The sequence below is a fragment of the Neofelis nebulosa genome, chromosome 16, assembly GCF_028018385.1.
Source record: "Neofelis nebulosa isolate mNeoNeb1 chromosome 16, mNeoNeb1.pri, whole genome shotgun sequence".
Classification (NCBI taxonomy): Eukaryota; Metazoa; Chordata; class Mammalia; order Carnivora; family Felidae; genus Neofelis; species Neofelis nebulosa.
Genome location: NC_080797.1, coordinates 17,697,768 through 17,722,489, shown reverse-complemented (window position 1 = coordinate 17,722,489; position 24,722 = coordinate 17,697,768). Strand labels below are relative to the sequence as shown.

Below are 24,722 nucleotides of genomic sequence, written 5' to 3'. Positions count from 1 at the left end.
TATTTTATTTTATTTTATTTTATTTTATTTTATTTTATTTTATTTAAATTTTTATTTTATTTATGATTATTTTTAAAAACTTTTAATGTTTATTGATATTAGAGAGAGAGAGACAGAGACAGTGCATGAACAGGGGAGGGGCAGAGAGAGATGGAGACAGAATCTGAAGCAGGCTCCAGGCTCTGAGCCGTCAGCACAGTCTCAACTCATGAACAGTGAGATAATGACCTGAGCCGAAGTCAGATGTTCAACCGACTGAGCCACCCAGGCGCCCCTAATTTTATTTTGGAGAGAGAGGGTACAGGTGAGGGAGGGGCAGAGAGACAGAGAGAATCCCACAAGGGTCAGAGAGAGAGAGAGAGAGAGAGAGAGAAGCGGGGCTCTCCCAAAGCAAAGTGGGGCTCAGACTCCCCAACTATAAGATCGTGACCTGAGCCAAGGTCAGATGCTTAACCGACTGAGCCACTCAGGTGCCCTACGTGAGACCTTTCTAACAATACCGGGTGGACCCCCCTGGAGATCTGTGATAAATGCCATTAGCATAGAGGTCTTAGGAGCCTCTCCTTTCCCTCCACCCCACCTCCTGATTCAGGAGTCGGGCACAAACGTCAAACCATTAAGTCCCCGTGGGCTCGCATTTTCTGGAGGCCCACCGCCATGAACTGCTGGAACAAAGGTCCCCTCAGGTCCTACTTTCAGATCTGTTTTCTTGTTTTGCCTTGAATCATTCACTCCAGAAAACTTCCCCCTTCCAGCTCTTTCCTGGGTCTGGCGTCCACCGGTTGCAGACAGACCGCTGAATGCAAATGTGGGTTTTTCTCCTGGGGACTGTCAGGCAGAGCGTTTCTGTGGTTGTATCAGCTGCTTAATGCTCCAGGCCCTTGGCCTTTGGCAGCTAAGTTTGGTCGTGGGAGATGTTTTCCAAGTACCTGGGAGTACTTGGCAGAATAAAGCAGGAACACTTACATTGAAAAGCCTCTCTGTCAAGCCCTGTTTTGAAGTCCGTTCATGGTGCCGTAAAGAAAATTAAAAGAAAGAAATGAAAGAGCTTTGACTCGTATGTCTTTGTAAACCCTACAAAAATTCACAAGGCTGTAAAGATGCGAACGAGCCCATTTTGGGGTGTTCTCGCTCCTGGAGGGAGTTGGTGTATCTGTGGAATGGCTAAATCAGGCAGAATCTTTTATTTTTTAATGTTTTCATTTATTTTTTAGAATGGGAGAGCACGAACGGGGGAGGGGCAGAGAGAGAGGGAGACACAGAATCCCAAGCAGGCTCCAGGCTCTGAGCTGTCAGCACAGAGCCCGACACGGGGCTCGAACTCACGGACTGCGAGATCGTGACCTGAGCTGAAGTCCGACGCTCAAACGACTGAGCCACCCAGGCACCCCATTATGAGAGCATTAATGACAGTGTGAGCAAAACCCCCGACCCTGAGTCCAGAGGAGAGAGGAATTAATTCTGACCTTAGCATCTGGGTGTTACACGGAGGAACGGAACCGTGAGGGGTGGAGTGGGATTTCTCAGAGCAGATACTGGGACCAAAGCCCTTCTAGGTGGGAGAGGCTCAAAGTTCCAGAAAGGGAGAGAGGCGTGTGCTTCCCGGAACAGCAAGCCCTTGAGCCCCAGCACGATGGACTTGGCTCTTGGGGCAAAGTTAAATTCAAGTCAACTATTCTGGGGACGCCTGGGAGGCTCAGCCTGTTGAGTGTCTGATTCTTGATTTCGGCTCAGGTCATGATCTCAGAGTTCGTGGGATCCAGCCCCACGTCGGGCTCCACACCATCAGCGTGGAGCCTGCTTGGGCTTCTCTCTCTCCCTCTCTCTCTGCCCCTCCCCCTCCAAAATAAATGAACATAAAAAAAAAAAAAAAAAGAAACCCAGTATTTTGATTGCTGTTTTTGTATTGTCTTTACAAGTCTGAGAACTAACACAAACACACAAGGTCAGGATTTTCGATTTGAAATTCAAAGAGGCACTTTTACCAGCGGCAGCGTGTTCGAACAACCGTGGAGGTCCACAGACTTTTCCGCAACCTCTGCCCATTCCTCCAAGAAGCCACCAGGCAAGATACCCGACCACCGACTGTAGAATTGACCCTTCTTCGTGGACTGTGGATGTGAGTGGGGGGCCAGGCCTCGGGCTGGGGGAGATTTTGGACCGTGACTTACAGGCCAACACCCCATGTTTACAAAATTAAACGTTCAGCATCCTTTTGATGCCATAGGTGGTGCTCTCTGGGCCCTTTGAGCACCGCCTACCCCGCAGTCTCCAGCCTCTCTCTTCTCTGCAGGAAACGCTAGCAAACTAACCTATGTGCAGAGGCACTTTCTGGGTGCATGCAGAGACGCAGAGACCCGACCAACGTCTTTGCAAACGACTGGTATTTTTAAAATCTCTAATAAGCTATTCTTGCCGGCTGAATGGATGTTTTGACAGCCTAATGGTGATCGATGTGTTCCACAGCTTCTAGACGGAGCTGATGAATTATAGAGTAACTTCACAGATCAAGCCCTAGAGGAGAATTTGCTCCACGGGGTTGGTCTGTCCCCAGCGATGGCTCAGGAAAACCCATCCCCCTGTTGGCCTTGGCCGTCTCCTGCAGGAAGAAACATTCTCAGGGCTGAGGGATTAGGTGTGCCTTCATTACCGCGGAGCTGGAGGCAAAAGGTTATGTTTGGTTGGGGGGGGGGGGTCAGATCTTTGAGGCTCCCTGAAGACCCCTGCCCGGCCCTCCCTCGTATTCCCATCTCTCTAGCTGCGGATGTACGTAGGAAGGCAGAATGGGCCGTGATGGGACCCGGCACGGTCAGAAGACCCTAAAAACAAGAGCTCCTGTGCCAGCCTGGCACCCATGTGCCCTTGAACCTGCGACCGGAAGGCCTGAGACTTGGGGGCCCAGCAGCAAGACTGGCCTTTCATCTTGGGCGGCTGCGGGGTCAGCGGGATGGCAGGAATAATGTGATTTTCTAATCACACCCAGGAGGCCAACAGGTCCACCTGGCTTAGCTTGGTCACCTCAGTGGCTCACGAGCTGGGGGTGTGTGGCTGCTCAGAGCCACGAAGGGTGGGCATCGCAGAGGGCTCTTTGGAAGGGTTTGGAAAAAGTGCTGCTTTCTTCAACCTTACGCCTCTTATCCCGGCAGGCTCTCAAGGGGGTCCGTCTCCACAGAGAGGCCTTGTCTCCCTCTTCTCGACTGCTACAAACCGATGATCTTAAAATGTGTCGTCCAACCAGGTCACTTCTGAGAGTGACAGGAGGGCATTGTGAATAATTACTCTGAGTCCACAGGCATACCCGGAGACTGCCTTGGGCCAACCGGGACACCTGTCACCCTAACTAGAAAGGACAAAGAAGGGAAGGAATGTGAACGAGGCCCCTTTGTCTCCACCCATGTCAGACTGTCCTTTGAGCCCTACACTTGCCCAGTGGCAACGGACACTTTTCTCTTCTGTAACGCAATCTCGGGCGCCACTGAGTCCAAAGGTGACAAAGGACAGAGTATTTCCAGCTGCCGGTCCAGGAATGGCATTTAACCCAGGGAGAGCCCTGGCCGTGGCCAGAGAAGGTCATCTTTCCTGAGTCAAGGTTACATTTCCGCAGCACGGGAGCCTCTGTCACGTAACTGTTCTCACACGCGTGCGGGTAGGACACAGACCCGCTGCCGTCTCTAGTAACATCAGCATCACCTCTGTAAGCGCGTTCCTGTCTTTTTACGCACGGAGCGCAGGCTTTGGCTGGCAAGGTGATCCCAGGGGGTCCAGAACAGGAAAGAAGTAACTAGCACCTTCCAGTAGCCTCCCCACCCTCTTCGACGGGAGGGAGGCAGCGGCTGGCTTGGCTGTCTTCCCGAGCAGGGTCCCAAGAGCTAGATTAACAGCCAGGAAAATGAGCCTCCGCGCGCAGCGATGGGGGAAGGAAAATAAGAGTCTTCAGCAGATCACTTGGCCTCCCACCCTCCTTAGGGGTTGCGGGTCATTTCCAGGCCCCCGGCCACGCAAGAAGCACCTGCGTCTCTCAGGAGTTGAGACACCGAGGCTCAAATCACCGCAGTCGCTGGAGGAAGGGCTCACAAACGGCCCGTACCCTGTGGGAGAGGAGACCGGGTTGTCGTGAAGGCGTCCAGCTCTCTGGCAGGACAGGAAGCAGGGTTTCTTTTAGCCGCCTGCAGAACGGGGGGTGTATGTGATGAACATCACTTAGGCTGAGTGAGTGCAAAATAGCACGTCCGAGGGCACGTAATGAGTAATCATCCCCGAGGAGAGGGCCAGTCTGGCCGAGAGATCGTCAACTGGAGATAAAAGTGGACAAGCACAGGGAGGAAGAACGTTTCCTGGACTCTCGTAAGGTCCCCGGCGAGGTCTGAAAATCAAACCGACAACGACGTTAGTGGAGAAAAACACCCAACGGTTACGGAGTGGAAGTTGTTTGTGGCACCGGGAGTTGTCACGAGGAAATGAACATATGAGGAAACAGTTAAACCTGAGTATTTTTGTGCTGGGTTTGAGGCCGAGTGGAGGGTCGTGGAGGAATGTGACAGGTCAAAAATTAGAGGTAAGGGTGGTGAGCGGGGGCACGCTCGGAAGGGCCGTTTGTTGGGATTCTTCCTGGCGTCCCCCTGGCGTCGGAGACACCCCCTTTGCCCTGGGTGGAGGGAGGGCACCTCTCACATCAGGATTTTTTTTTTTTTAATGTTTATTTCTGAGAAAGAGAGAGAGAGAGAGAGACAGAGCACGAACAGGGGAGGCGTAGAGAGAGAGGGAGACACAGAATCCGAAGCAGGCTCCAGGTTCCGAGCTGTCAGCACAGAGCCTGTCGTGAGGCTCGAACCCACGAACCGTGAGATCATGACCTGAGCTGAAGTTGGACGCTTAACCAACTGGGCCACTCAGGTGCCCCAGGATCGATTTCTTTTTCTTTCTTCCTTCCTTCCTTCTTTCCTTCCTTCCTTCCTTCCTTCCTCTCTTTTGTCTCTCTTTCTTTTCTTTCTTTTCTCTCTCTCCCTTCCTTCCTCCCTCCCTCCCTCTTTCTTCCTTCCCTTCTTTTCCCTTCCCCTTCCTTCCTTCCTTCATTTTTTCTTTCTTTCTTTCTTTCTTTCTCCCTCCCTTCCTTCCTCCCTTCCTTCCTTTCCTCTCTTTCTTTTCTTTCTCTCTCTCCCTTTCTTCCTTCCTCCCTCCCTTTCTTCCTTCCCTTCCCCTTCCTTCCTTCCTCCCTCCTTCCCTTCTTCCTTCCTCTTTCTTTCTTTCTTTCTTTCTTTCTTTCTTTCTTTCTTTCTTTCTTTCTCCTCCCTCCCTCCCTCCCTGCCTTCTTCCTTCCTTCCTTCCTCTCTCCCCCTCTCGCTCTCTTCCTTCCTTCTTTCCTTTTTCTTTCTTCCTTCCTTCCTTCTTCTTTCTTTCTTCCCTCCCTTCCTTCCTTCCTTCCTCCTCCCTTCCTTCCTTCCTTCCTTCCTTCCTTCCTTCCTTCCTTCCTTCCTTCCTTCCTTCCTTCCTTCCTTCTTTTTCTCTCATTTCTCTCTTTCTCTCTTTCTTTTCTTTCCTTTCTAGGCTTCACGCCCAGCATGGAGCCCAACGTGGGGCCTGAACTCACGACCTTGAGATCAACACCTGAGCTGAGATCAAGAGTCAGATGCTCAACCAGCTGAGCCCCCCAGGTGCCTCTCATGTCAGGATTTTATGACCTATGTCAGGGAAAAGTGGACGAAGGTCGGCCTGAACTTCCTGCTTCTGTTGTCTTCTCAAATTCCTTTAGCTTGCAATATTTAACGTGCCAAGATGCCAAATTTGGGGGTACCATGTCCTGAACCCCACCCAAGCATGTTCTTAAAAGTACAAAATGTGCAGGACCCATCAACCATGTACCCCCAGGAATGGCCTGTTCGGTCTCCCGGCCTCACCTCTCGCATCTGAGCTCAGCTGGGGTCACACCGGAGCCGGTCACCGAGTCACCTCCGATGGACGGGGAAGCAGGTGGGTGACTCCCAAGCATGTGTCCTTGATCTTCTCCCCACCACAGTCTGAGCTGCCCCAGAGGTTTTGTACCTCTCTCTACACGTGGATTGTGCTCAGATTTCCAGATTGCAGGTGTCCCCTTTCCAACGTGGAAACGTAAGACCCGCTGGCGCTCAGATGTGCAATTTAGATTCAACTAATCGCGTGCTCCGCGGGAGACTTGACTCAGCACTCACGCCGCAGGCAGGGGGTAGGGGACAGGGCACGGTGTTGGTGGCGTCTACTGTGGCAGAGCGAGCCCGGTTCTGGAGACGGGAGCCAAGGTAGCAACATCCTGACTTGGCAGCTTCCCGATCCTGGTGCGGCCCCGTCGGTGAGCCGGTTCTCCGGTTGTTCCTGGAAGCCTGCCCGGTGGCGGCATCTCAGTAACCCCGTGAGCTCCCTGCCCCCCCACCTCCCTTCAGAAACCTCTTTGGCTTGAACCAGCCACAGCGGACTCTGTTGTCCGCGACTAAGAACCCCCCGGTGGACACAGAGCGAGGACAGCAGAGAGCAGGGAAAAGGGGGTTCAGGATACGGCAGAAGAGTCTAGAAAAAGATACGGGAAACTGACAAGGATTTTGAACAATGGCCCCGCCGCGTGCGTTCGCTGCAACCCTTACAACAGCTCTAGTTGGCGTGATTCTTCCCGTGTTACAGACGAGCAACTCGTCCCAGAACGGTGAAGGGTCCTGCCCAAGGCCACACCGCCTGCCACTGTGACCCGGGAATGGGAGCCCGGATCCTTTCGCGCTAAGCCCGGGATCTCTCCACCTTATCACTCCGCCCAGGCCAGCCCCGCTTACGGAAGGGAGTAGGAGCGCCCCCTCTCGTTGCGTCTCCCTTCTCTGACCCCTATCTTGAAAGTGCAGTTTAGGGGCGCCTGGGTGGCTCGGTCGGCTAAGCGTCCGACTTCGGCTCAGGTCACGATCTCACGGTCCGTGAGTTCGAGCCCCGCGTCGGGCTCTGGGCTGACGGCTCGGAGCCTGGAGCCTGTTTCCGATTCTGTGTCTCCCTCTCTCTCTGCCCCTCCCCCGTTCATGCTCTGTCTCTCTCTGTCCCAAAAATAAATAAAAAACGTTGAAAAAAAAAAAAAAAGTGCAGTTTACCCGTGGGCTCAACAGACCATGTGGGTCTTCATGAGTCAGGGGCAGGCAGCTCAGGCCTCGGAAAACACCGCAAAGGGTCCCCCACCGAGAGGGAGCGGTTACGGCAGCTCAGCGCTTTCTGCATTCGGCCACCTCTCCGTTGGAATTTTTCCTCCAGGCAGCGAGCGTCGCCCTTAGGCAATGACGCTTCGAAATGGGCACCACCAAAGGGTGACGGGAAGTCACCAAAACCTACGTTGTGGTTATGACGGCATGGTGGCGTTGCAGGTGATTTTTCTTTTCTTCTGGATGTGCGTCCGCCTTTAAACACGTTTCTAAGTTGAGCCTGCGCTCCGGTGGGTTTTCGCTGCGAGGAACAGAACACGTGGCGTGAAACTGGGCCGCCCGGTGAGGACGCCGATGGGTTCACGGGACTGGATGTCTGGCAGAAGGAGGGCCCCACGCGTCGCAAGGACACGTCACCAGAGACTCCCTCTGCTTCTTCCACCTCCTCCCCGTGGCCCCAGCGTCCTCCCCACCAAACGCTGGCTCCTCTTATGCACACGGCCCAACGGTAGCAGCCTCAGGGACCCGAGCAGGCACGACAGGGCCAGACACAGACATAGGGGACTTCTGTTTCCGCGTCTCCCTTTTCAGAGTGCGGGAACCCTTCCGGCACCCCCTGGCAGACTTCCCTGTAGGTCTCATTGGTCACAACTGGGTGACACGCTCACTCCCAAATCTGTCCGTGGGAGGGGCGTCCGGGGGGCTCGGTCGGTGGAGCCTCCGAGTTCGGCTCAGGTCACGCTCCCGCAGTTCACTAAGTTCGAGCCACGCGTGGGGCTCTGGGCCGATGGCTCGGAGCCCGGAGCCTGCTTCCGATTCTGCGTCTCCCCCTCTCTCTGCCCCTCCCCCACTCTCACTTTGTCTCTCTGTCTCTCAAAAAAAAATAAATAAATGTAAAAATAAAATTAAAAAAAAAATCTGTCCGTGGGAGAAGGGATGCCTTAGACTCACCTGGTCTACCTGCCGGAGGTGGCCCTGGGGCCCCGTAACGTGGACGGGGGCAAATGCCTGAACAAAGTCGGGGCGTTGAGGACTGAAGATGTGGGATGGGTGCCTTGTAGACAGTCTACTATGGCAGATGTTATTTTATAACTTAAACAATGACAGGGGCACCTGGGTGGCTCGGTCGGTCGAGCGTCCGACTCTTGACATCGGCTCGGGTCAGGGCCCCCGCGTCGGGCTCTGCTCTGGGCACGGAGCCTGCTTAAGACCCTCTCTCCCTTCCTCTGTCTCTCTCTGCCTCTCTCCCCCGCTCACACACGCGCGCGCGCTCTCCCTAAAATGAAACATAATAAAATAAATAAATAATTGCGCTAATTTTTTAAAGGCTGAAAACTACCGTCGTGTGGTCGGCCCCGCCGTGGAGGGCTTTGGCGGAAGTGTGTTGCTGGGTCCGCTCGCGCGCCGCTCTTGATCTCGGGGTTGTGAGTTCGAGCCCCACGCCGGGCGCAGAGATTGCTGCCAAAAAAAAAAAAAAAAAAAAAAAGTAAAGAAAGGGAAAGAAAATTCTCCCTATTATTCTCGCCGAGTGCAGGGTACCTTTAACTCCACTGAGCCTGCTGAAACCTGAACTTCATCCCTGCCTGGCAAAGCTGTGGAGTGTTTCTTCCCTCCGTTATGTCATGTGCTCGGCACTCAGGAGCGCCGCGATTATAGATCTCCGAACCACAGACGCTTGGAAGAATAAATGGAACATTAAAAAGTCGTGCAGGTTATTGCCACTTGTTAGCTAAAGGATTTATAAATCGGGACAGTTCAGACTGCTACTCAGGGCCCATACGGAAATAGCTTAAGGCCAGAGACGTTCTTGGCTCAGCCGCGCTCAGCAGAATGTCCGAGGACGCACGGGCGCCTCCGTCCATCGGGCGCTCACGCACCGCCAGGTGGACACCGCCTGGCATTTCACATGCCTTCTGTGCTTATGGGTGATGGGCTTTCCACCACGACACCTGGGCACACAAATCTGGAAGCTGGTGAGCTGGAAGAAAGAACAAAACGCAAAACGGAGAGAAGCTGATACAACGTGAAAACCCCCCGTTGAGCGTTGGAGTCGGTGTTGGGCTCAGAGTCTTTGCCCTGGAAGTTGCTTACCCTGTGTGTGCCTTGGTGCCCCCATCTGTAACATGGGCTCTCCCGAGGATCCGTGAGGATGGGTGTGAAGTGCCTAGCACCGGCCCAATGCGGTTGGTAGGTGGCCGAGGGAGCTGTTTTGGTCTCAGCTGGAGCTCTTAATTTAACTATATTAAAGAGGGCGCCGTGTTCGGATGTCCTATGGGAAGAGAGGCATGGTCAGCCGGCTCCCGAGTTCTGAATTCTCTGCAGGGTTTAAACAACCAGGCCTCCCCGTACTCTGGTTTCCTGGAATGTGGGATAAACTCAGGTCGTCAGCACCGGAGAAAGACTCTCTGAGCCGCTAAGAAGCCGGTCCCCAGAGAAGTCCTTCGCGTCCCTGCCTGTGATTCCAGCTCTTCTCCAGGTGCACGTCCTGAACCTTTCGACAAGGCCAGCCCGGACACAGAGGTCAGCCTTGGTCACCAAGGACAGAGATGTCTTTGTCCTCTGGCTTTGGGTGCTTCCTGAGCCTGCTGGTGGTAAAAAGTCTCCTTTCCCTGCTGTGTGAAGTTCAAAGGTGTACCTCTTGTCCCCGGGGGGTGTGGAGGAAGGTCGCCTTAGCACTTCAGAGTGGAGTGAGCTCTCCGAACGTGGAGGGTGACCGGTGACCGGGGCTGCCGTGCCCAGCTAAGCAAGGTGACCGTCTCTGCCTGCATTTCCCCGACACCTTCAAGTCCTATCTAGCTTATAATTATCGAAGGCGCTTTACCAAGAAAGCGGGCAGGTCTGTGTCTCCAGCCATTCAGGCGAAGACTGGTCTTTTGAGCAGCACTCTGTGTTTGTTATTTTTGGGTTTGGGGGGAAATTTCAGATGGAGAAGGGCTTATCTAAATAAACAGAGGATGGTTCTAGTAACCAACCAGAGGCGTAGGCAGGGTAATAATAATCTCTGGTTACAGAACGTTCCCAAGGCAGAGCTATAAGATGTCTGGCTGTGGGAAGCCTTTGCATACAGCCTCACCGTTTACAAAGGGTTCTCGCAAACATTTTCTTATCTAAGCTTGAAAACCCCGTGAGAAACGTTTTCTGACACCAAATCCCATCAACATCCAATTAAAAAAAAAATTTCTTTTTCCCCCCTTTGGAAGAGCAAGGCCTCCAAAGCTGCTCTGGGCCACAGCCATGGTTCCATCAGGCGCTGCCATGGTAGGAAGGGCTGAGAGATGGGATCTTCAGCGAGGTGTGAAATGAGCAGATGCGTGGTTCTCAGCGGGAGGCCACAGAACATTCTGGAGGCAGAGCTGTCGGACGGCTGGCTGTGGGCGGCGCCCCAAATAAGGAATTGAGCGGAAATACTCCCCCCCTCACCATGTTCAAAAGTCTTTGGGGGCGACAGGAGATTTTGGGGTCTGAGGCAGACCTCTCTTTCATCTGTGTCACGGAGAAAGCGGGGGACCTCTGGGCCACAGACTGAAAGTGCTGCTGTCCACAGTTAGCCTTGGGACAGATGCTTCATTGATCAGATTTAGAGGGCTCAAGCTGCTGCTGCTTCTTTTTTTTTAGTGTTTATTTATTTTTGAGAGAGAGAGAGAGAGACAGAGTGTGAGCAGGGGAGGGGAAGAGAGAGAGGGAGACACAGAATCCGGAGCAGGCTCCAGGCTCCGAGCTGTCGGCACAGAGCCCGACGCGGGGCTCGAACCCATGAACCGCGAGATCACGACCTGAGCTGCAGTCGGGCGCTCAACTGACCGAGCCACCCAGACGCCCCGAGGGATCGGCTTCTCATTCCTTGCTCAGGGTCCCCTTGTTGTGTGACCTTTGGTCGGTCCCTTGTTAGCACTCAGCGGGTCCTGCCAGGCCAACCCCACCCCCAGCTTGTGTCACCAGCAGAGCAGTCTGGGGACCCACTGCTGGCTTGCTAACCTAAGTCCCCCTCTAGCCTACAAGAAAAGTGCCACACAGCTGCATGGGGCGGAGAAGCCAGGACTATATTTTGCGAAACAAACAAACAAACCAAAAAGAAGTATGATTGGATTGGCTATTTTTATTTCTCTGAGCCGGAAGCTGAAAGGCCTCAGGCCATCCTTTGTTGTCCTAAATCTCACTGGAGGAGTGCTGTGCTTCTCAGGGCACACGCAACAATTTGCCTCCTAAGCCAGGCTGCTTCCCTAGGCTCTAGATGTCCTAGCCTGGTGACACAGAGGACAGACCGGGGTGGGGAGACCACCGCCCTCAAGGATGCTTCAGCTCAGTCCGTGGGATGGAGAGATGTGTTTAATGCACTCAGAATAAAGGCTGGGGTGGGGTGGGGTGGGGGTGTGCCTGGGTGGCTCATTCGGTTGGTCAGCCGACCTTGGCTCAGGTCATGATCTCACGGTTCATGGGTTCGAACCCTGCATCGGGCTCTGTTGCTGCAACCCAGAGCCTGGAACCTGCTTGGGATTCTGTGTCTCCCTCTCTCTCTGCCCCTCCCCTGCTGGCACTCTCTCTGTCTCTCAAAAATACATAAACGTTAAAAACATTTAAAAAAGAAAAGAATAAAGGCCGAATGTAAGGCTCATGACTTCAACCCAACCAATATGTAATAGGGCTCTGGAAAAACGCCAGGTGCCATGATAGGTGGGAGAAAATGAGTGCATATGGTCCTAGGACCCAAGCAACTTACAATTTGATGGGACACAGACCTGGTTCTTCTTTTCAAGTTTATTTTAAGAGAGAGAGCGAGCACGTGAGTGGGTAGGGGAGGGGCGGAGAGGGAAGGAGAGAGAGAATCCCAAGCAGGCTCCACGCTGTCAGCACAGAGCCCGACGACAAGGGGCTCGAAACCGCGAACCGGTAAGATCATGACCTGAGTCGAGGTCGAGAGTCGGACGCTTAACCGACCGAGCCACCCAGGCGCCCCGACCCGATTCTTTTATAATCTCGTTGAAGACGGCTTGCCTTCAACGGAAGTGCCAAGCACATAAGCATCTAGAGAAAGAGCAGGTGACAAGAAAGGCTTCGGGGAGGGCTGTGGAACTCAGCAGCTATATCTTCGCCGTTTCCACGTCTGTCCTGTGCCGTAGGCTGAGCACCTGGAGGGAAAATCTGCTTTTATATAGTGTTATCTTCCCACACTCCCGCGCTCGATATGGTGTCTGAATAAATTAAGGAGCCGAATAAGTGTTTGCCTAGTTAACAAAGGCACGAAATCAGGGAACAGACAGCGGGGGGATGGAAATAAAATCATTCTGGACAGAGGAAAGCTGGGGACCAGATTTATAGAAGACCTCGGATGGCAGGCTTCGATGCTTACATTGATTTCTGTCGTCAGTGCAGGTGTCGAGTGAAGGGGTGAGTTTGCGTTGGTGGTTTCGAGAGAGAATATTCTGCCGGCAGCCTCAAGGGTGCCCCGGAAGAGGGAAGACTTGGGCGGCCAAACCAATTAAGAAAGCGGGAGCTCTGCCCTCTCCGGATTGAAAGGAAATGTTTCAGAGACGGGTAAGGTCGGATGATAACTTTTGCAAATCTGGCTTCCTGGCCTCAAGTTTTCCCAGGTTGGAAATGAGGCAATGGTATTCGCTCAAGGCCACTGGCTGACCGCCAGAGCGCAATTAGGAAGTTGTGCCTGTGGGGGAATCTACCTCCCCCAACCCCCAGACTTCTCCAGGCTGGAAACTTCGCCAGATGGCCCGTGTCAGGAGAATCTGTCACGTTTTGCAAGGCTGTCTTTTGCCACCAAAGGAGAAAGTAATCTCTTCCAGATGCGGAAGAGGGCTGACATGTCCCTGTGACTGACCAATGTGTAAAGGACCAACGCGGGGGTGGGGGGGAGGGCCGCCGGACTATAAGTGCCATTGGGCCTGTCACACAGCCTGGATACTTAATTGACCCTGACTCTCAGTCACATTCAAAGGGATCATTCAGACCTTATTTCCCGTTTCTCTGGCTGCTGTGGGGAAGCGGTTGGGCTCCACAGGCTGGAATTTGAGCTGAGACTGTCACTTGGCTCCCAGCGTCTCCCCTGAATGACCCTCCCCTTAAAACACATCCCCAAACCTCTCGGTGTCACCACCTTCCCATGCTTCCCTCGGAATGACTCTTGAAAGGGCACCAAGAGCGATGGAGAAGATGTGGCTGCAGGGACAGTGACAGTGTCCCCAGCTCAGGTTACTTCTATTGGGGAAGACGTTAACAGCCACAGGGTCTGTGCCCAGGCCCAGGTGTGAGCGGCCCAGGGGTCCACATCCATCCACATCAGCCGGAGGTGGCCACACGGAACAGGAGCTTTAGATTCGGGCTCCTAGTGGACACTCAGCTGAGCAACCCAAAGGAACCAGAGGGTCTCTCTGTGGATGTCAGAACTTGGGACTCTTCGGTTTCTGTCCCAGGGTCCCCATCAAGGCTTCCGTCTACCCAATGAGAGGTGACAGCAGGTGAGGAGCTTATTAGGAAGAAGGCTCATGGAGCTGGGGGCTCACTCCAGGTGTCTCAGAATTCTCTCGTAGTACAACTTGCGAGTCTGAGGAAGAGAGCCAGGGGTGCTGCGGCAGATGAGCGGGGCCGCGTCACGTCACCTCCACCGGTGCTCCGCCGTCCCACCGGCCGTCCTGCCCTTTGCCTTGTCACGCACGCACTACTGTGCGCGCACACGCGTTACATCCACAAAGCGCCATCAAGGAGGGGTGTTAGATCCTCACCTTCGCTCTCCTCCTCCTTGCTGGCTGGGGGTGCAGGAAACATTGAGATAAGACAAGGCAGCAAGACGGAAGGACCCCATGGCCCCGCCGATGAGAGACGAGACCGCCCGCGTCCACACAGCCTGACTATCGGGACTCCTGTGTCAACACGACTCGCTGTGTGTCTGGAAAATTCCTGCCCGGGGAAGATAAGACCGTAAACCAACGAACGGCTTCACCGTTTGCTTCAGGAAACTCATGAAAAAATAATGTCTTCTAACAAAAGATGGCTCATCTTGGCAAACAGCTTGTTTAGCAGACGGCCGTGTACTCGTCGAGGCTCAAATCTTCAAGACCCGCTGCTTGCTGTACCCATCAGGTCTAAACAACTACATCACCGAACGGACCTAGTCCTTCTTGGTCCCGGTTTTGAGACAGCTGCCTCGAACGCTTAAGCCAACTCACATCCCCTGAAATGTGCCCCCAACCTCCCCCAGCTGACCCACCAAGAGTGTCTCCAGGCTGACTCTGGTTAAGGTGGAGCTCTCCCCTGCTGGACTTGACTTAATCACCGTAGCCTTGGGTCATCAGGGTGGTCCTTTGGGGGAATCGGCAATTGATAGTGATGATGAGACACCATACCATCCTTGGACACCATTCACAGGGACATAAACTTCGGTTCTGTCATGACACATTTGCTTGGGGGTCCTGGGCACCGGCAGCCAGACCTGACCCCCGCACTTCTCCGTTTCCCCTTCCACACGGTACTCATCTTTTTTAGATATTTTTTTAATGTTTACTTATTTTTGAGAGAGACAGAGACAGAATGTGAGCGGGTTAGGGGCAGAGAGAGAGAGGGAGACACAGAATCGGAAGCAGGCTCCAGGCTCCGAGCGGTCAGCCCAGAGCCCGACGCGGGGCTCGAACTCACGAGCTGTGAGATCGTGACCTGAGCCGAAGTCGGACGCTCAACTGACTGAGCCACCCAGGCACCCCTTATGTTTTATTTTATAAATTATATGTATATATTTTAATGTTTATTTATTTTTGAGACAGAGACAGAGCGTGAACAGGGGAGGGGCAGAGAGAGAGGGAGACACAGGATCCGAAACAGGCTCCAGGCTCTGAGCTGTCAGCACAGAGCCCGATGTGGGGCTCGAACCCATGAACTGTGAGATCATGACCTGAGCTGAAGTCGGCCGCTCAACCAGCTGAGTCACCCAGGCGCCCCCACACTGTACTTATCTTTACACTTCACACGGTGTCTGCCACATAATAAGAGGTCCATGTACATGTAAAAAAAAAAGAGACTGGACACTGGATCTTTTCACGTAACTCTGTGGTATGTCGCTCGGGAGAGTTTCTTGTGCATTTTCGACAATTGCCCAATAAAACTGATTTAAAAACAATCCAACGTAAGCCTCAGTGGTGACAAGCCATCTTTTTTTTGTGTGTGAAAAACGTCTTATTATTGGTAATTTCAAATGTGGTAACTCAAACATTGGTCATTTCCAAGTGTACAAAAGCGGACAGAATCATACAATGAACAATTATCAACCTAGGACCAATCTTATTTCGTCTTAGCCCTTACTCCTCCCTCTCCCCACCTAGATTATTTTGAAAGTAATTTCCAACACCGCATCATTTCACTGCAAAATATCTCCGGGCACATCCTTATAAGATAGGGCTTCTTTGGGGCGCCTGGGTGGCGCAGTCGGTTAAGCGTCCTACTTCAGCCAGGTCACAATCTCGCGGTCCGTGAGTTCGAGCCCCGCGTCGGGCTCTGGGCCGATGGCTCGGAGCCTGGAACCTGTTTCCGATTCTGTGTCTCCCTCTCTCTCTGCCCCTCCCCCGTTCATGCTCTGTCTCTCTCTGTCCCAAAAATAAATAAAAAACGTTGAAAAAAAAAAAATTAAAAAAAAAAAAAAGATAGGGCTTCTTTGAAAAATGTTAGTATAATACCATTATCTCACCTAAAAAAATTAATTTTTTTAGTATCGTAACATGTTCAAAGTGTTTAAACTCCCCGGTTTCATAACAATGTATTTCACTGGTGAGAATCAAGACAAATAAGGTTCATGGTCAATGTCTTAGTTCTGTTTTTTTTTTTTTTTCCTCTGAAAAGTTTTTTTTTTTTTTTAAAGGGTTGAGAGAGAGCGTGTGGGCACGCGTGTGAGTGAGGGAGGGGCAGAGAAAGGGGGAGAGAGAGAGAGAGAGAGAGAGAGAGAGAGAGAGAGAGACTGAATTTCAATTCCGTGCTGGCAGCAGGAGTCTGACTTGGGGCTCAATCCCACAAACAGTGAGATCATGACCTGAGCCGAAATCAAGCGTTGGTCCCTTAACTGACCGACGGAGCCATCCAGGTGCCCCTTTTGGAAAAGTTTTAACTGAAGTATACTATATATACACAAAAGCCTACAAACCATAAGCGTATGGCTCAATGATCTCCCAATCTCTTTTAGGTCCTTCCCCCCCCCCCCCTTTTTCCTTTAGAATTGATTCGATAAATAATGTTTGTCATGCAGTGTTTCCCACAGTTGAAACTTGGGCGATTCTTTTCCCCTGAAATCGTTTGGCACGTTTCTCTGTTCTCTATTTCCAGTAAATTGGTGGTTACACCTAGAGCTTATCAGATCAGGTCAATTTTTGACAAGACCATTTCATGGGTGCCGCTGTTTACTCCTACCGGGAGGTTCATCATTCCCGGGATGTTTCTTTCCGAAAGCATCTTTTGAAGGTGGATGCAATTTTTACAAACTGGCCGAAGCCCGTCGGAGCTGAGTCTAGTGAGCAGTGTGGCTGCTCAAGTTGGAAAATGAGGGTCAGAGAAAAATAGGGTGTGACCAAGTTATAAATGGTGCTCTTGGGTGCCTGCTAAACTGACCCTGAAGGAAATTCCAAAGCAGTTCCGGAAGTGTTCTGTGCAGGGGCAGCATCCGAAGTGCAGCCACCCAGGGTGACTAATGCAAAGGGCGCAGTAGTGACACGGCCAGAGAAATTGTGTGTTGGCGGTAAAGCCAGCCTTGCGGTGTGTGGGGGGACGTGCGCCGTGCCCCCCTCCAGCCCTCGCTCCCCGTAAGGCGCCGGGTCTCAAGGTGCATCACCCTCGAGCTCTGAAGCTACAGCTGGAAGTGCGGCTGTCCCGCTGGAATGCAGCCCTCCTGGTCCCCAGGGGCTGACCTGGCCCCGCGTTCGTTCCATCGCGCGGCCTGGACGTGTTGACAAGACGATGCTCGGTTCCACCCAGCCCCTCCCAAGCCCTGGCACTCGCCTCCGCTGCATTACTCGGCGAGAATGCGGTCAGGGCGCTGCAGGGGGAGGCCTGCCGCCCCCGAGCAGTCCATAAAAAAATGAGGAGGCACCGGACCTCCGGCGCCGGCCGGGCCTCGCAGCAGCGGCCTGGCCCCGGCCCCGAGCTGACTCTGACCTGGCAGGAACCGGCTTGCTCCAACTCGGCGCAACTCCAGGCCCAGCTTGCCCGCCCTCCCGTGTCTCGCCCCGCCTCCCGCCACCCCCACCGCGGCCCGCGAGCCCCGCTCCTCAGCCTAGCCACGCCCTGTGACGAAAACAGGGCGGGGCCAGCGGCCTCTTGCGAGACTAGCCTTGCGTCAGGGCCGGCGCCAGCTCCCAGCTCCTCCCACGCCCGCCGGCCGCCGAGATGGCGCTTGCGCAGCGCGGCTCGGCCCGGGTCGTCCCCCTCCTCCCCTTCCCCTAGCAACGGTCGTAGCGCCCGCCTCCGCCCTTCGGCCGCGCTCGCGCACGCGCGCCCCTTCCGGCCGCCCGGCCCCGCCCTCCCCGTCACCCGTAACAACCACTGGAGCCTCGCCGCGCCCCTCCCTTGCCCGTCCCCCCTCCCGCCCCCCCCCCGGTCCACTCCCCGGAACCGGCGGCGGAGCTGCGATCGCAGGCAGTGGAACGGCGACGGCACCCCGGAGCCGCCGGCATGAGCTCCCCCCGCCGCCCCGCGTTCCGGGCCCGGCCTTTCTGACAAGAGGTAGGCGCGCGTCGCCGCGGCGGGCTCCGAGCGCGCCCCCGGCCCGGCCCGGCCCCTCCCGGCGTCGCGGGGCCCTTCGCGGCCCCCCGGCTTCCTCCGCCCCGGCGGGAGCGCCACCCCCCCCCCCCGCTCCCGCACTCCCCCCCCCCCCCCGCTTTCCCACTCCGGGAGCCCTCCCTGCGGGAGACAGAATTTGGGGTCTGATCCCGTCCCCGGCTCCCCTCCCCCGGGCCGGTCGGGGCTGGGGGCCCGCGGGGGCCGCCGCGCTGGAGCCCCCGTACCGGCCCGAGGGCCCGGCTGCCCTCAGCCTGCGCGCGGTGGACTCCCTGGGTCTGGCCATTGGCTGATTTTTAAGCACCAATTGTCATGCAATAGAGGCTGCCCGGGTCCGGGGTGCCACTTGGCCGTCGTAACTCCGGATTCCCACGTAGGAGGTTTCTCTGGACCCGAGCATCCGAAGCTGGGAACTGGCAGGAGTTCAGAAGTTCGTGAATTAGCGGGTTCCCCAGCGTGGGTTCTGCCGGGCAGTGGACTCGTGAATGGATGTTAGAGTATCTCAGCCGAGCACTGCTTTTTGAGTCTCCCAGCCCCCCGCATCCCTTTGTATACCCCGTAATCGCCCTCCCCTTCTCTGGGAGATCCTCGGAAATCCGTTTTCCCGGTTTTCAAATTGTGCTCCAGCATCGCCAGGGTTGCAAAACGGAATCGATCGTGGTCCCAGCGCATCAGGACCTGCCAGTCCCAGAGTGAGGATTAATGCGGGGCTTCCAGGGGAGGTGGAGAGTCCCGGAGTTGGGGCTCTGCGTGTCATGATTTTAGAGCTGGAAGTCTTTCAAGGTTATCGCACTCCAAACCTCATTGTACAGAGGTGAAACTGAGTCCACGGGAAGTCAAGGGACGTGCTTGAGGTCACCGAGAGTAATTGTGTGGCAGTTTTCAGACTGTCAGCGCTGTTTTCCAACATAACCTGTTCCTTCAGAGAGATAAGCTAAACAAACATGCCGGAGAGAGTTCCAGACCTGTTTAAATGTAATAACGTAGATAGGAATCTTCTGAAATAAAATATATTTCCGTAATCCTTTTCTTTTCTTTTCTTTTTTTTTTTTTTTTTTTTTACAGCTAGACTTTGGGCTCCTTGATATTTTCCATTTTGTACTTTGGACTAGCCCCTCACCGTATCCAGCATGAAGTAACCTTCTTAATGATTATCCTCAGCAGGACAGGTAGGCTCTTTGGATTTCTTTTTCTTCCTCGTTTTTAAATAGGGAAGTAGGGTCTCGCGGAGGACTCCCCCCCCCCCCCCCCCCCACCAAAAAGAGTGTGTTTTTCACGACAGTGCACGGCGGCTGGCACCACCGGGGCAGGAATATGAATTGATTGCGGACAGATACCACAGCTATTTGAGGCTTGGAAGTTTCAGGGGAGCCTCCAGCCAGAGTGCTTGGTGTTGCCGCCACGTGAAGACAAGTCTCTGAAATTGTGGTCACCGCAGTTAGAAGACAGAGATGGACAGTTAGACTTCGAAGCTCGCTTTTGAGGAGTTTTCCATCATTTGAGATACGGTAGTATTTTCTTCCACTTCTATGCTTGTGTGTCTCCAGACTTCATATCCTGAAGTGCCATCATTTTGGTTTGGCTTGTTGTAAAAGTTGTGGAAGAGAAAATGATTCGGGAACTAATACTCGGATCATAACATCTCAGTGCCGGAAAGGTCTGGGATCTTGTACCCCCGTACGTTCCCTGGAGAGGCCCCGGGAGGCCGACCAGAGGGGATTCCCTCATTACGCTTGAACTTCCTTCACCGACTCTTAAACTGTCTCATTACCTTCTCCTTCCTCGTGTAATCAAAGTAGCATCTTTCGATTTTTGTGTGTAGAGAATGATGTGACCTATTGAGGTCCCTTTCTACACTCGGGCTGTGGTTTGATGAGTAAACACGGATTTAAATTTTCCCTGTATCACGGGTGTTTTTTGTAATTGCAATACATTTGTGTCTTGCAGGTGTGAGAGGTTTGCTGTTGTGTTACAATCATGGTGCAGAAATACCAGTCACCAGTGAGGGTGTATAAACACCCCTTTGAGTTAATTATGGCTGTAAGTACTTTACATTTTGATTTACTCTTTGGCCTGTCTCAAGTATTCAGATTTGATCTGTAGCCGGATGTTTATCATTTGTCTCCATTCTCCCATTTTTACTTGTTCTGTTTTTATGCTGACGAGCCACGGCTAGAGTTTGTGAAGTGTCTTCAAACCGTCAGTCTCTGAAAATCAAAACCTGCCTGTTTGTTTTTTTAAAACTGCACCTCAGGTTGATATACGGATTTGAGTTGAGGCGCCTGGGTGGCTCAGTTGATTAAGTGTCCATTTCTTGATTTCAGCTCAGGTCGTGATCTCAGGGTCGCGGGATCGAGTCCCGCGCCGGGATCTGCACTGAGCGTGGAGCCTGCCTAAGATTTCTTTGTCTCTCTCCCTCCCCCTTTGCCCCTCAGAAGCAGGATTCTGATGAAATACTTTTTCCTCTGGATTTTGTTCTTCTTGTTTGTTAAAGGAGAAGAGGGATGTGGAGAGGGTTTTTTTTTCCCCGAGTCCCACTCCCCACCTCCCTCCCACCTCAAAGTTGGCCGCCGCTCTCACTTTGAACACCATTGATGAGCGTTGGCTGTTTTGTTTCTGTATTTAACTAGAAACTCAGGTGTTCTTGCATCTGGTTGTTTCTGCTCAACCTTGGTTGTGAGATTTATCCAGGTCAATATAGTTTTGAAAAATAACCTCCAAAACTCAAGTCCTCTCAAGGAAGCAATTTAGATTTAGGGAGTTTGTTTTTGTAAATCGAGGTATAATTTACATACAGTGAAATGGTCACATACTCAGTGTCCGTTTTGATCAGTTTTGAAGGAAGAGTGACCAACACGTCACTTGTAGAACCTTTCCATCTATTACCTCAGAAAGTTTTGCCTTGTGCCTCTCCTCAGTCAGTGTGAGGTTTTGGGGGTTTTACTTTTGGCGTGGGGGTGGTGTTTCTAGTTCTGTATTTCCTTTTTTTTTTTTTTTTTTTTCTTTTTCAAGATTTTATTTTTAAGTCATTTTTACCCCCAACGTGGGGCTCAAACTCACAACCCCAAGATCAAGAGTGTTGTGCTCTACTGATGGAACCAGCCAGGCACCCCTGTATTTCCCTTAAATACTAGGACCGTTGAGTATGTTTTGTGAATGGTTTATCAAGAAAGGCTTGTTTCCTGTTTGCATGTTATACGTGCTGTTTTGGCTTTTGGTTGTGTGCAGCACAGACCCACTCCAGAGAGCTTGAGAAGGGGCATTGTTCGTGGGAGCACATGTGGGGTGATGTGAATTGCACAGAAATGCAGGAATGCAAGCTGGATGGGCTGAGCTCCAAGGACCTGGCATTGGAGGGTGGTTCCTGGCAGCTCTGGGGAACGTCTGTCCACAGCAGTTGTCCCTGGAACTTTACCCCGTGGGACTCTGCCTTGCTCCGTACGCGGGAGCCCCCCTCTCCTACCAGCTGGCTGCTTTGCTCGCTCCTGGTCTTCCCTCCCTTGTGGCTTCAGCTCACGTGCTCTTTGAGCTATTCAAAACCCCGCAGGCCCCAGTTTGTGGCATTGCTTGTTATATTCTTTCAGTTTCTAAGTGACCGATTCTGGTCTTGTTTCCTAGTTCAGATTCTGGAGAGACTTGATCCGGTCATCTCTCCCCTGGAGCTAGGATGTAGGTTATTGGCCAGCCTGTGGATTATCTGCCCAGGGTTGGCGGCCTGACCCTTTTCAGTTGGTAGAGGCTGGTGGAACTGGGGGAGAGGGGTGAGGGAGCAACAGAGCCCAGTGGCACCGTGTGGGGCAGAGGACTGCCCCGAGGACTGGGCCAGGCCTGGTGGGGCAGGGGGACAGGAGCCATTCTGTTTTCTAAAACATGAAGTACTATCTTATAAAAGCTCCGTGCAACCCTGATTCTGTGTGGCAAAGGTATTTTGGTCTCTTCTGCAGATGCTAGCTTAATAAAGAGGAGTTTTGACTGTCTAGTGATCAACTTCCTTATTTTCCTTACTTTGCTATTTTCAAAATGGTAAAGTTTGTCCTGCCCATTTTTATGCATGGATTTACAGGAGACTGAAATTCAAATTCTGAACCACCTCCCAGTCTTTTAAAATTAATGCATTTTTAAATTGCTTTTATTTTGAAGCAAGGAATCATTTTGTTTTGAGTCGTGAGAAAATATATATTTTTTAAGTTTATTTATTTTGAGAGAAAGAGAGAGAGAGTGTGCGTGCACACGCATGAGCAGGGAAGGGGAAGAGAGGGAGAGAGAGAATCCCAAGCAGTCTCCTCCTTCCTGTCAGCACAGAGCCCGGTTCAGGGCTCGATCCCACTGGGCGATCGTGACCTGAGCTGAGGTCGGATGCTCAACCGACTGAGCCACCCAAGGTGCCCCCGAAAATATTTTTTAATCTGAAAACAAAATGTGTTTTCCTTCGGGAATTAGAAGCTAGCACGTTTCAAGTCTTTAGTGATTTTTTGGTGTGGTGTCATTTGCCATTTTTTCAAGCTGAAGTTGTACGTCATAAAATCCTCATTTACCTTGTCCTATCACTGGTTTTTTCCTTGAGCTTAAGCAGGAGTGTAACAGACTTCCTGTAGAAATAGTCTTTGCGGCTCATTCAGAGTGAGGAGAGAGATGGCCAGTTAAAGCAAGAACGGAACTACAGCTTCAAGGGAAACGTTTTTGAGAGCGAGCCTCAGAAGGGGTGAGGCGCTAGTCACAGCACGTGGCGGTGACAGCGGCGTTGGGCAGGTGGTCGGCCTGTGGGATCTGGGGGTGGATCCAAGCCCTGCTTTACGGGGGTCCCGTGGGGAGGAGACTGTTGGGGAAGATGCCACTCCGTGAACGGATGCCCTTGTCTGTTAACCGAGAGCGTGACTGTAATTTACTATGGCCTGAAAATGGCTTAGGGGAACAGTGACTAGTGTAAGTTGCTCGTAAGTTGCTCGGGCCCCGGGTGTATCAAGTATGTGAATTGCATTTGATCGATTCAGTGTAGCATTTGTTTTGGGATCAGTGTACTGGTAGCATTAGGAAATCACGGGAGCGTTCTCACTAACCCATTTGAATTAAATGGCAAACCAGCAAAACGGAGGTGGAGTTTCTGCAGAAACCAGCAAAAACGGTTGTGGCGTTTTAAGGGCCCGCTCTCATGCTATATTTGCCCAGAAACGGAACGGGAGAGCCTCAGCGAGTTGAGAAATCGCCCGAGACCACCTGAGGCACCTTGGAGGGTGAGGAACCTGAGACACACCTCGTGGTAGAGGTCTGCTGCCCGCGTTCGGTTCTCTTTATCCTGCCAGGCCTCCGGCGCCCCGCGTGTGCCCGCGGTGTTTTCCGAAGGTTCTTGTTCGCGAGGGCGCCTTGGACTTGTCCAGTCTCAGCCAAGCACGTTTCCCGGGGCTCCCCTGCCTGGGTCGTGGGGAGGGGGACTGAAGGGGCTCTGGATGGGCAGGAAGGTTCTGGCGTGCTGGCTCGAGAGGGCTGCGCGTGGAAATTTCTGAGCTAAAACATAATTTTAAAACTTAGACGTGTTCAGTGACGGCTTCCCCCCCGCTGACCGTTAAGGGCCCCTTCCTACGTGACCCAGAGGCAGGGTAAGGTTGCTGGAGAGCAAATGGAGGGACACGCGGGAGGCCAGGGCCCCGAGGGGGAGGAAAGCCCGCGGCCCAGACGGCTCTCTGCCAGCATTCGCCGGCAAGGCGCCCCCTTGCCAATGATCCCTTTTCACCTGAGGACAGCCGTCGTTTTGACCAGTTGGAGCGCGTGATGGGAGAGGCTCTGCCACGTGCCCTGCCACCCCGCGGACCGCCACCTTGTCCGGCCGTCAGCGCCAGCCACGTCGTGCCCTCCCCTCCTGCCCTGCTCTGGCCAGCTTCCCTCCTTTCAGAAGCCCCGTCCTTCTTCCAGAGCGCCCACCGTCTGCGTCCCAGCACACCTGTACTCTGGTCGTGCCTTCGGGTCACGCGCTTCCTGTCCCCTTCTCTCCCTGCACCACCTGAGTTATTTGTTCTGTCCTTACGTCTTTTACGTGGACAGGTCGCCCTGCGTTCGGCTGCCATACGCTGTGTCTGCCCGGCAGTCGCCTATTTGACCTCTTACCTGTCCCACCCGCTCTAAACTCCTTTGCTCTCTCGCAAGGCCCTTCCTGTCCTCCCCTCTCTGTTTCACCTTACTTCGCGAACATGGACGTTTAAGTCTGCTCTGTGCTGTCCTGGCTTGCCACACGGTGTTTTTCTGGCCCTCACACCCCTTTGACCCTTCCTTCCTTCCCTTCACTGCTTGCTTCTCCCGTCTGTCCTCTGAATCTCCGTCCCGCTGACCCAGCTGACTTTCCCAGGCCTCTGAGCACCGCTGCTAGGGTCTGTCTCCCCTTCCTCGATCCCTTATCAGGGTCATCCGTGTTAGCTACTCCCCCTTGTAATTAGCGTTTCTTTCATTCTCAGGGTTCCATGCAGCTATTTCGAATGTTCCTCGGGGGCAGTGACCTCATGTATTATTTTCCTTGTTCCCTCGAGTGTCAGCGCTAAATGCATAGTAGTCTCTCAGATCAGCCGACATGTGTGCACTTGAGCTTTGAGTACGAGGACTCGGGAGGTCGGTTTGACAGAAACTCAGCTCTGAAATGTCGCCCTGTGGTCTGTTTTCAGACACGAGATCTACGTGTTCCCCACGGAACACTTTGATCCTTCAGTGAGCTAATACCTCCCTTAGGAGCAGAGCCCTTTTGGTGGGGAATGTGGCGAATTCTTTTTTTGTTTTTACATCTTCCTAAATCCTACGAAGTCCTGTTGACAAACCCCTTATTAGGAGTTTGAACGATGT

The 24,722-nt window shown here is 53.1% G+C and overlaps 1 protein-coding gene and 1 long non-coding RNA gene across 3 annotated transcripts in view; one reads left to right on the top strand and one right to left on the bottom strand.

The window, feature by feature from the left end:
* Nucleotides 1–1,941: 1,941 nt before the first annotated feature.
* LOC131498542 (uncharacterized) lies at nucleotides 1,942–10,903 on the bottom strand. 2 transcript variants are annotated; one of them, XR_009255467.1, is made up of 5 exons: nucleotides 9,492–10,903; nucleotides 9,234–9,411; nucleotides 8,682–9,120; nucleotides 8,482–8,600; nucleotides 1,942–4,363 (listed from the first exon to the last, which is right to left on the bottom strand). It is a non-coding gene; the product is annotated as an uncharacterized LOC131498542 (long non-coding RNA). The 2 variants fall into 2 exon arrangements; XR_009255466.1 differs by having other exon boundaries at nucleotides 8,682–9,411.
* Nucleotides 10,904–17,697: 6,794 nt separating this feature from the next.
* SEC14L1 (SEC14 like lipid binding 1) overlaps nucleotides 17,698–24,722 on the top strand; it is a 56,204-nt gene continuing 49,179 nt past the window's right edge. The window contains exons 1-3 of the mRNA XM_058705096.1: nucleotides 17,698–17,846; nucleotides 18,966–19,069; nucleotides 19,848–19,940. Of these exons, the coding sequence (XP_058561079.1) occupies nucleotides 19,878–19,940 (63 nt within the window). The 5' untranslated portion in view covers nucleotides 17,698–17,846; nucleotides 18,966–19,069; nucleotides 19,848–19,877. The remainder of the gene's footprint in view (nucleotides 17,847–18,965; nucleotides 19,070–19,847; nucleotides 19,941–24,722) is intronic.